Source organism: Bombus pyrosoma, linkage group LG15 (assembly GCF_014825855.1).
Source record: "Bombus pyrosoma isolate SC7728 linkage group LG15, ASM1482585v1, whole genome shotgun sequence".
In the NCBI taxonomy this organism is placed as follows: domain Eukaryota; kingdom Metazoa; phylum Arthropoda; class Insecta; order Hymenoptera; family Apidae; genus Bombus; species Bombus pyrosoma.
This window is the reverse complement of record NC_057784.1, coordinates 8,851,856-8,864,034: the sequence shown is the minus strand read 5'-3', so window position 1 is coordinate 8,864,034 and position 12,179 is coordinate 8,851,856. Positions and strand designations below refer to the sequence as shown.

General features: G+C 37.8%; 1 protein-coding gene across 1 annotated transcript; it reads right to left on the bottom strand.

Moving 5' to 3' along the window:
- Nucleotides 1-8,279: 8,279 nt before the first annotated feature.
- On the bottom strand, nt 8,280-9,519 carry LOC122575898. The gene is made up of 2 exons (XM_043745387.1): nt 9,154-9,519; nt 8,280-8,303 (listed from the first exon to the last, which is right to left on the bottom strand). Exons 1-2 carry the CDS (start codon nt 9,457-9,459, stop codon nt 8,280-8,282), a joined length of 330 nt encoding a protein of 109 aa, XP_043601322.1. The 5' UTR covers nt 9,460-9,519.
- Nucleotides 9,520-12,179: the final 2,660 nt, after the last annotated feature.

Genomic DNA, 12,179 nt, shown 5'->3' with positions numbered 1-12,179 from the left:
AATACGTTTTACTTATTGTATTTTTAATATCGTGATTTTAATCTGTATTGTCAACAAGAAATAGTTTGAAACTAAATTTATTTGCAATCTGCATATGAATTTAAATTTTATTATTTTATTGTATTTGTAATTGGCGCCAATTATTGCTTTAGGAAACAATAACCAATTACATATTAATATATGTTATCAATCAAATGTAGATGAGTATATAAAATATGGTTTATTTCTATAGTAAACATTTAACTATTTTTCATAAATAGAAAATTAGTAAATGCATTACAATTTTCTAATATTCCCCATTTATTTTGCATTTATTTAGTTTTATATTATTACAGATTCAAAATTATGTTGAACTGCGCATTCCTCACCTTTCGACCAATCACGTAGCACCTTTCATATTTGAAAATCTTGAAACAGTATCGTGTCGGACGTGTAATTAATACAACGCAATGTGTGGCGGCCCCCGTTTGATTTATAATATAATCGTAAAATACCGTAGTTTTCTAAAAGTATTTCAATTTTATAACGTTTGTGTTGCAACTGTTCTGTTTGTTTCCGTTTCATTCAATAAAATTATGAGATACAATCGGATATTCAAAAAGTGTTATGTACGGTTATAAATGTTACATTCGTTCGCAATCGTTGTATGTGTGTACGATAGCATACGTGTTACGCGAGTGCGAAAAGGTGCTAATTCGAGAAATTTTTTCCGCGTGCATCCGATTGCATTCGTCGGTTTTCAAAGTATCATCGTGTAATCCGCTCGATATATCTCGTGTCTCTATCCACCCTCGTGCCTCCGTTAATAGCAGGCAATTTCGTGTTCCCTCGGCTAACCCGTGTAATTGAGTCAATGTGTGTTAATCAGGAGGCGCCTCATTTGCCACGGGGAATAGTCTGAATTGCTTTTGTTACCTGAAATATCTTGCTGTAGCGTACGGTTCGCGTATCGATTTTTAGAAATCCTGGCGTATTTGCAGGAAGGAAAAGAATCTCGAGGAACAAAAGATCAATTAAACAACGTTCCTTTCATCATAGAAATCATCGTTTCATCGTTTCTGGTGAGTTGACTTTGCCACGCTTTCTTATTTCAGTCTATTTTATCATGTGTTTATACGGATATAGATGCTTCGATTTAAAGAATTTAAGAATATTCTAATTTTAGAAGTAAGATACTCGTATTCGCTTAAGATTTATAACGGGTCTCCAGGCTAGATGAACATGTACTGTGGAGATGCATCGACATCTGGTAATTATCTTACCCGAAGAATAGGATCTGCGTGTGGCGAGCCACGGGACAGAAACCGTTGGAATGTTTACTGTCGAATGACGCTACAACTATTTCTTTTTAAAGAGAGCTATTCTATTACTCCATACCTTTGTTAGATAAAAACGTTCATCCCTTGACCGCGGCTACGTTCGGCGACTGGTTGTCGCCTCGAGCCCAAACTCACTATCACAAATCCCGGACAATTATAATCGAGTTAAATTATAGAGACTAAAATATTGGGAATTTTCCGAAGAATTCCAAAGGGAAGGCCCCGGTGTCCTTTCATCTCCGACATATATATATTATTCTAACACACAGGAATAAATTCAAATGCGCGAACCAATAGGTGTCGTTAGTTATTTCGCAAAAACTACGCTAGCTGTCGCCACTTTCTATATCTCGGTTAAAAGTACATATATGGAAGGAAAAACATTATATTTGATTCACGAATAATTGTGATTTACGTTATCGAGCGGCAGACGATGTAAAAGTATTTGATAATAAAGAAGTAGTGAGGATTCCATCTATAATACATATACGCTGGCGAGAGTAAAGATTGTTATTAAAATATAAATGATTAAAATTTTATTACAACAATAGTTAGTATTATCTATTCGTAAAATATGTACTCTTCGTACGCAATATTATATCTTATTATTAATCATAATTTAATATCTCATTTAAAGGGAATAGAGTACAGCATGTAAAAAATCGTCAAAAAGATTTAACCGCGTTATGTTTGATTCCCGATTAGCTTTATTAATTATTTTTCAAAATCAGAGAATACTATAAGTTATGACAATGCATTGAAATTAATTAAGACAAAGATAAAACTTTCAAACGACTTTGTCAGATTTATATACTAGTTTAGAGATATCTTTCAATAAACATATATTAAATGTTATTAGTCATTGAAGATTCCGCAAATGTCGTAGAACTGGTACGAGCTTAAGTTCGTATCTGAGCTCGAATAATCATATTTGAACATTGAACTTATTACCAAAGGAACCAAATCATACGACTTACCAATCGTGGCACGCATGATCAAATGAGTAGACCTCGTTGCCTTTGATTTGATTACACGTGCTTCCTCGAATCCATGAACACGCTTTGATTCCTTGGCTTAGAGAGGACATGAAGAGTTAAATTTCATTCGCAGTTACTCAACAGTGCGGAAGACACTGCGTTGGCACTGATTTTATACGTAGTAGTTAAATATTGTTATTATTAATTTAATTAATATAAGATTTAATATTTCATATCGATTTATACATTTTCTTAACCTAATTCTAAGCATGTATCAATTATTTATGGTTACTCAACAATTATTTATTAAACATGTAGATTTCATATGTTTTTACACACGCTACTTAATATAAGTGTAATATAAAATTACGTTAAAGTATTCAATGTCACGAATTTCGTTATTTTATTCAATAATGTATGCAATTTTGTATTTAATATACGGAAAAATTCCATTTATTTGAATCTATCGTGAAACAAACATTTCATATAACAAGATCTTACTGATCCTCATTATTAACATCACTATACTACTCTTGATATAGTAACTGCTGCACTTAGCACATCGTGGAGAGTTTAGAAAACATGGCGATTTTTATAGAGGTTGGCATCTCAGAACGTAAGCTAACAAAACGAAATTTCATACAATCACGGATCATCTCAATTCTATCCTTCTTATATTCCAATTACATACTATATAACATTGTACTATATAACGCAATACTATATAACGTAATACGTCATAACGTTATACTATATAACGTAATACGTTATAACAATATACTATACAACGTAATACGATATACCGTTATACTATCTAACGTTATACTATATATCGTAATACGTTATACTATATAACGTAATACGTTATACCGTTATATTATATATCGTTATACTATATAACGTAATACGTTATAACGTTATACTATATAATGTAATACGTTATATCGTTATAATATATATCGTTATAATATATAATGTAATATGTTATAACGTTATAATATTATATTATATAACGTTATAGTATATAACGTAACACGATATAACGGTATAATATATATCGTTCTACTATATAACGTTATAACGTCATATTATATATCGCAATGCGTTATAACGTCACACTGTATATCGTTATACGATATATTGTAATACTATATAACGTAATACTATATAACGTTATGCGTTATAGTCCCGTTTATTATTTATGGAGGAGCGAAGGCAGATATCTGTCGCTCCGGAACGAGGGGCGTTTATGGATGGTCGACGAGGATGTAAACTAAAACTTGACAAGTTCTTGTAAATTATTGCTGAAGCGTTCGAGCCGTTTACCTTAAAGTCTTCTTTAGCGAGTCCTTAACCCACTCTCGTTCTCCTGTCTAAAATTCACCAGCGTATCAAAGTCGATAGGAAACACGTGCATTGCGTTGATACATCTCATTCTGAAGCCAGTAAGCCCAGGAGACTACAGCCTGTCGTCGTCAAGACCTACCAAGGTACACAACGATATGAAAATTGCACTTTAAAACGAAGCCAGGCGTCGTCGGCCGAGAATCTGTTCCTAAACGACACTCATCGTGACAAGTTGAAACAAAATTTCGTACAGCCGACCGTGCACGTCGCTGGAGTATAGTCGGTTCTCGCTCAATTATTTAAACGACGAAGACGTTTTCGTCTGGAGCCGTTAAATGGTCGATAAATCGCGTTATCACGCGTCACGGTAATGCATGATTGTTCGCGGATGATTAACAATGGCGTAAATTTCGCGGGAATGCGAGCGATCCCGAAGATAATCCCGAGCCGCGTAACGAACCAAGATCTCGTAGCTGGCAAATCGGATTTCTGCAAGAGATAGCGGAGTGGAGACAATTGGCGAAACGTTGTTCGAGTTAATATAACAGAATAAAGAGGTTTGGTTCGACGACTTAACCGACGTTCGAGCACGAAGTATAGACAGGTCGATGATTATTTTAATGGCAAACCTCGTTGTTCCAGCGTTCTGTTCAATTATGGAACATGGTAATAAGTGCACAAAAGGCAGGATTCTCTTTGTATCGAAATGTTTGAAAGATTTGTGGCAAAATTAAAGAAAACTTAAATTGCCATTGTGTTTAATAACGCATACACTTATCGATAGAGAAAAATGCGATAAAAGTTAGAAAATGATATTTTGTTTTATCAGTGTCGGATGGTTAATCGTTGTATTTAATGCTTCGTCGTGAAGTTAGATCTTATTGAAAGTATTCCGAGTTTAAAGTATAATATACACGTGTGTGGGTATAATTGCATATCTAATTTCGAAAAGTTGTTTCACTCGATCAAAGGTTTTTAAACTCCATGTTAAGTTCATCGTCCTTATAATTAGAAGTAGGCGGATAATTAAACGTTAATAAAACCATAAACCTCGGTGATATGCAAAAATATGGAGCAAGCCTCGAGAAACACGCTCGCATGGGAAAATAGAGCCAATTAAGCAAAGATCATCGAGCAGGGCTTTAATAGTAATCTATACGATTTAACGCGTTAAAGACTAAACTGTGAAATAACGCGTGAAAGTTACGTAAACGTAACGTTATTGTGAAATCCGTGCAAATAAAGCAATACGCGCATCGTTTTATCATGAGTTATATTCGTCTGCATTTGAATGGGTAATTCGAAGAAGTTGCTCGAATAAACCAGAATCGCAAAAATAAATTTTCGTGATTTAACTGTGATAGTTAACTTGAACGACACCTCGCAACGGAATCGTCGCAAACAAGGGAACAAAAAATATTCGCACAATTTTCACGCTTGTCCAGCAGAAAATTCAAACACCTCTTCCATTATTTCGCAAACATCGTGTTGCCGACCAATTCTAGAAAAAAAAAAATAAAAATAAAAATAAAAAAAAGCACGATATTGTAAGTAAACTGTACTACGAAAATTGTAAAACATTTCGTTTAAACCCGCTACAAACATCAACCCCTCGGCCACTCGACGAACAAACGGTGTCACTTCTTGAAAATACGCACGCTGGTAACACAATGCGCGGTTCCCATCGACGCTCGACGATCTCTCGAAGCTCGAACGCCGCTTTGTTCGACGAATTAACGCGGGACTCGCGCTGCTGCCTGCGACAAATTAAAACCAGTTTAAACGCGAGACGTGGTTGTTTGCAACGATGTGCGCTGCGGTTGGTCTTCGTTTCCTCGAGGAAACGACGAGACGCGAGAACCGTGGAGCTCGTGAACCGGTGTCTGCCGTGGCGCCGTGTCGAACCCATTAGCAGCCGTATTACGTATTCTCCTTGTAGGAAGCGCGGCGATAAGCCTCGTTAACGTAACGATCGTAACTGCAAATAGTTTCCCGATAAAGACATCATGGATAGCTAATAACGAGGCGGTGAGAAACAGACGGGCGAGGAATTTGAAATGATACAGGCTATTTTCGAAATCGGAGAAGAGGCGATTCCCCGTGCACGGCTAACATCGAAGACGTAGAGTGAAATTTTTTCATGCGGAGCTGGCATTCAAGAAAAACTCCCACGGTAAAACTAATCTTTCAAGTATCGATCAGTAAATTTGCGTCGCAACAAACCTTAAAGTCAGATTATACATTCGATTTGGAGAGCTTGCCGTGGCGAAACTGGAATCGGACACCGTGTCACCGATTCGTCCGGATTAAAGCGCGATCAACCGAACTGTTCGCGACACTTTCGCGATAAGTAATTAAGCGGGAACGACATTTTAACTAACGTTTCGCTAGGTACTCGAACGCTCGACGTTCGATTATACGGATCGGTCGATATACATCCAGGCTATTGCCTGACGAGAAATAATTAACGGAATTATAAACGTAACTGCGATGTATTATTGCATCTAGGTAGTCACTTATCGCAATCGTCCATCTCTGCTATCGTACGAACGTTAATACGGGACCGCCCACGAATTTCAGGTAATCCTCGCGATGGCGACCGTCACGGTTATGACGATGATAATGATGATTTAACCGCGATTATTTTTTATCCGTTTCGTTTACTACCATTGACAAATATTTGTTCGTCCTGGTCCGAGATTCGCTCGATTTTCCGCATTTTGAATGACGGTGATAAGATGGATTTTTAATTAACGGTGTGATTATTTGAAAAGGCGATCGGGAAATCTACTATACGAAATAAAATAAAAAGGTGAAGTGGGGAAGAGAAACGACAGAAAAGTGAGCTAATTACCGAAATTCCTCGTCCATTCAATTTAATCTTCCTTCCTTTTTTTTTCGACAGGATTTCGATTAATCTAACCACGCGGACGATAAAAACCGAGCGTTACGACGGCGGCAATTATGTTCCGGCGCGTTATAATTAACGATCGTCGGCGAAACGATGAAACAGAATTTCCGCGAACGAGCGAGGATGAAACTCGGCCCTTCCGCGAAGAAGAACGCCAACGAATCGCATAAATTAAAATAGACCGACGTTCAGTTAACCGGTGGCTAAGGCACTCCCGTCGACCATTTCGCGTAATCTAAATTGTCTAATTAATCACCGACCGTAGGAGAAAGCTCGCTCGCGATCGACCGGCGACCTGCGTTCGATGCTAATGAAATTTTTGAAGCGAGCAGTACGCTCGTCTAGCTAACTGTGAAACATCGACTAATTAAAACGATCGACGTAGGAAGAGTCTGTAACTGGCTGCGCCAGTAGCAACCTCTATTGCGCTTCAATGTGTTTTATGATAGTGCATACTGTTTCGCTGAGTCGCAGATATATCGCAATAAGACAATGTCAGATCGATATCCATGTACTTGCATTTTATATTGCAGAGTTAGATTATTTCAAGTTTATTTAACATGTATTTATGACAACTGGCTATACGAGTTTTCTATAGTGCGTTGACAAATACTTTTGTAGGTGTGTCTCTTCCTGATAAATAAACTGTTGAAAAGGCAGAAATATGTAATATATCAACGTAGGTTAATAGAGTGTATATTTCTGTGTTGATATATCAAATAAGTTTGCATGAAATGTCGAAAATTTTTTAAGACGTTGAATATTAATCACGTACCCGATGAAATTGAGAGCCTCGTAGCGAAGAAGAATGGAGGTCGATCAGTTTGGCCTCGTACAAAACCACGAGAAGCAATGCCATTCCCAGACTATCGTTCAACGAATCTCAAAATGGCAAAAACATTTTGCTGGCGAACATTGTGTACGCGTAAACAAAGTACGAAATCCGACGTGTCGCGAGGAATTCGAGGAATTCGACGAGGGTGACGCGAATCATCGAGAATATTGACTGGAAATCCCAGGCGTAATTGAAAGCTTTCGCGAGGACGTCGGGAACTGGGAAGTGTCGGAAAAAGTCTCGAAGAAATATTTTTCTTCCCCGCTCGTGGCGCTCGTATGGCGCGAGACACACGATTCTTCGTCGCTTTAAAACGCTGGGAATAGTGGCGAAACTCGGTAGACGGGGCAGCGACCGGAGGATAGAAAAGAAAAGTAAAAAAAGAAGTCCATAAATAATCCGGACTGGTTTCGACAGTCGTACCCCGTGGCTCATTCGTTATCTGTATATCACATTCGGCACAGAACTGTTCATTAATAAAGGAAATATTTCGATGTCTACGGTATGTCACCGCCTTTCTTTCGCTATTCGCGAAGACAAAGGAAGTTTACGAGATAAAGCTGATATACTGTTTACAAATGTTATACTATATGTAATGTATTATATATAACAAATATTATTCGTCGGTACAACAAACAAATATCGATAGCTAATGTAAATATTCGTTTAGTCGTTCCAAGTAAATATTTCATTATTTCCGTTGCATTCTTGATGGACACAAGGTAAATATCCTGTTATTGAAATTTTAATTCACAATTGGTTCGAGTCAAATATTTCATTTCTGTCAAACAAATGTTTGACTGTATTAATGTAAATCGTTGGCATTAAGTAACGATAATTATTAAAATATTATGCTTCAACTATGTATAAAAAATAAATGAAATTACCTTTTATTCTCGTATAAAAACTCTGCTCTATAATAACAAAAAGTTATTACTCGTAAGGGGACCGGGAATTTTTACGTAAATTTGTATTTTTAAAAAAGAAAGAAAACTTACTTTAGAAACGTTATGTTTATTATTATTATTATTATTATTATTTATTTTAGTCCGTGCCTTTCGGCTTTGTACGAACTTTCGGTTTACATTTCTTACATTTAATGTATTGCACTCCTTAGCATATTCTTACCTTTAGCATCTAAAACTAATGACTACAAACTACTGCAACTTATGACTACACATTATTGCCACTTTGGTTTTTTTGCCTCCTTGCTGTGCTACCTTCCTGTCATTCCACCTCGTCTTGTATTGCCTTTGCCCTTCTTTTCTCTATTATTGCTCTTAAATCCACTAGTCCTTCTCCAGTCTCATTCAGTGTTTTTTTCCATGTCTTTTGGTCCTCCCGTTATTTCACATTCTTCTATTACATGTCTCAGGTCCTCTTCTTCCCTTCCACATAATCTGCACCTTTTTTCTCTCTCCTCTTTCCAGTATTCCTTTGGTCTCGTTTTCACACCTGAATCTGGCTATAATTTTCCTGTCCTTCCACCTCATTCTCCCTTTCAAGTACTTTGGCATCTCATCTTTGGTTATGTTCCTGTAGTATCTGTTGTATTTGGATTCCCTTATCCTTTTCCTCCTCTCTTCTGTTTCTCTCTTCCTTCTTTCTTCTACAATTTGGTTTCCTACCCAACTTTCTTGCTCTTCTCCTGCTTCCCTCTGTGTCCTTCCATTTTTCACCTCTTCTATTTCCTTCTTTCTCTTTCTTGCTCTTTTCCCTCCCTGGCCATTTCCCCAGCTTCTCTCTTTCTCTCTCTTTTACTACCTCCTTTTCTGATTCTAGAGTTCTTCCCTCGTACCTTGCTGCCCTTTTTAATGCTTTTACCTTGATTTCTTCTAGCTTGCACTCTTCCGTCAGTATGTAGTTTGGTGTTGTCCTATCTAAACCTAAGATCCATTTTATGTACCCTCTTTTTATCCTGTCCAGCCTTTCTTCCATGTTCCAACCCCATACCTCTGCTCCAAACAGCGCCACGCTCTCTACTAATGCTTCAAACATCTTCATTCTCCTCTTGTAGTCCTGTTTGAATACTCTTTCTCCCACGCTCCATGTTTTCTTCATTGCTATCATCGCTCTCCTTTTCCTGTCTTGTATGTGCTTCTCATCACTGCCGTTTTTCTGTAGTATGTACCCTAGATATCTGATCTCCTCCACTTCTTCTAGTTCTTCCTCTCCCCAATTCCATCTTTTTTGTCTCTGTTTATTCCTTCTTTTTTCGAATACTACTATTTTTGTCTTTTCCGTGCTTAGTTCCAATTCGGCTTCTTTTAACAATTTCTTGAATCTCCTTAGCATCTCCTTTAACTCCTCTTCTCTATCCGCCATCAACACAATATCATCTGCGTACATCAGTGACCATACCTTTCTTCCTCCTATCGCTATGTCCCCGGCTTGCTCTTTCCAGAAACGTTATGTTAACATTAATTAAGATCGTCAACGTTTACTGTGTTCGAATTGCATATCAACGCGAAAATTCATCGACAGTGGTTGATATAAATGCTTGCACCGAGCAGCAAGATTTTCCCACGTGAGAAGTGGCGGACGGAGAGTCACTCAGAAACGATGAATCATGATCGCTTTTTTCCCCCGACGAGCGGGTTAGCGCGACAAAAAACGTGTCAAACGCAGTTCATTTCATAATTTCAAAAGCTTCCTCTCCTGGCTCCGAGGTGAGACCGTTAGCGCAGAGGCGTCTTCTACGAAGGATCCACGAACTTTCATCCTTTTTTCTTGAAAGAAAAATTTCCAGCTACTTTTCTAAGCACCTACTTTTCACGCTTCTCTCGGTCCTCCTAACTATATACACAGTGTCTGATTAATGCGTAAAAATATATCTAACGCAGAACTCCAAAAATATTTGCTTTCGTTCGGTATGCTGCTCGAAATATTTTCGATAATAAGTTAAAATTAAAATATACATATATACATATATAAAGAGAAACTTCAAGATAAATTTTCCCTTGCAGTTAACAACAATCGAAATATGCATGGAAATACCAAATTCTGGATTGTTTCACATTTCCTCCGACCAGTTGATCGGCTACGAATTTTCCTGGCTCGCCAGGATTGAAAATACTGTGAACTAAAACACGGTAAACTACAAACAAAGCAGGATATGCACGAGGAAACAACGCAAACCACCCAAAAGCGACTACGCGAAATAACGTTAAATTCAAAATCGAGGGGAGTTAGCGCCCTATTAAATTCTCATGAATTCCTTTACGCGGTTTTTCTATGGAAAAAAAGCGACGCGGTAAAACAGAAAAGAAAGGAGAAACGCGCGCAGCAACGAAATTCGGTTTCGTTTTCCCAGTGACCTTCTGATCGAAGAAGTAGAAGAAGCAGTAGAAGTAGTAAGCGAAGCTGGAATCTGTGAAACAGAAGAAGGTGGAAAGAAAGTAGAAGAGAAGAACGTAGAGACCTGTCTCGAAAAAATAAAGTATTCTTCGAGAGTAGACCGATTCCATCTTCGCTATCTACTTCGCTGTGCCCGATGGAATTTTCAAAAGAGATTCGAAGTGTTCTCACCTTGAAACGTACGAGCAATTTTTGCCAGCGATACGGCTGTAACGAGAATCGAGAGTAGGATGCATTTTCGCACCGTCAGATCGACAGATCGCCGCTTAAAAATTCGAAACACAACGACCGAGAAGGCGTTCCATCTGTTTCCTATATAGATCGCTCTTTGCATACGCGCTCTTCTGGAAAAGTTGCTCTATAGCGCTGCAACTCTTGGCGGATAACACGCGCATACCACATGGGGCCACATGCTTCTCTCTTGGATGCCTCGATTCTTTTGTAAAATTTCCACGTATCGCCGCTACGGAAACCGATAGCTGGTATTCGGATGCCAATGAATGGCGTTGAAAAGGCAGGATGCTGCCTCTATGTTTGTGAAATTGCAGGGAACTCGGACGGATTTCAAATGCGGCCTTTCTAGAAAGTTTTTCTAACGGATATCGTATTATCTACACTTTGCTTAGAATATATTATCTATCCTTTACATTACACGATGCAATATATTTGCGTTACATTCTGTTACATCCATCTTATATGTATCTATTTGTTGGAATCCTTGGAATTATCGCGTTTAAATAGGCCTACACATCTGAAACATCTGATTTAAACGACAATCGTATAACATGGTAAGACGTCGACGATTGTTCTACAATTTTCTTGAATTTTTCTTAAGATCTTGGAACAGCGAAAAGATCGAACTTGCGTATAAACGATCAAATTCAATCGTAGAAAGTTAATATTAGGATTTTATATCGGCTATGAACGTAGAAAGTATTGCCGCTATGAACGTTTCTAAGATGAAGAAGGAAGAGTTAACGAGACACAATTACTGTTACTGGTTGCATGGGATTTTCGACGTTTATTTATTTGTGCAATGCAATTTGATTGTAGCCGGGGAAATGTTACAAAGTCGTGGTTCGTTAAGAGATTTATGTAATTATTCCCTCGGTGGAGATGGTAAAACTGAATTCCAGCTTAAGAAGTACCCGTAAAATTATAAAATATATGGAAAGAACGAAGGTTGCATTTGGGATGTGAAATCGAGAGGAACTTCTGTATCGGGAAATGGGACCGGAGCATCTCCATCTCTACCATAGAGAACTCGCCGCCACCTATTTCAATACCTGTTCCCGTCGCGACGAGCTTCATGCACTGGGTGTTCCGTTTGTTCCAAAGATACAATACAATCTATACACTGCAGAAGCGAATCTCGTTAATAAACTTCACAATTTAATAATCACTTACGTAAAATCATATAGAAGATATTACGA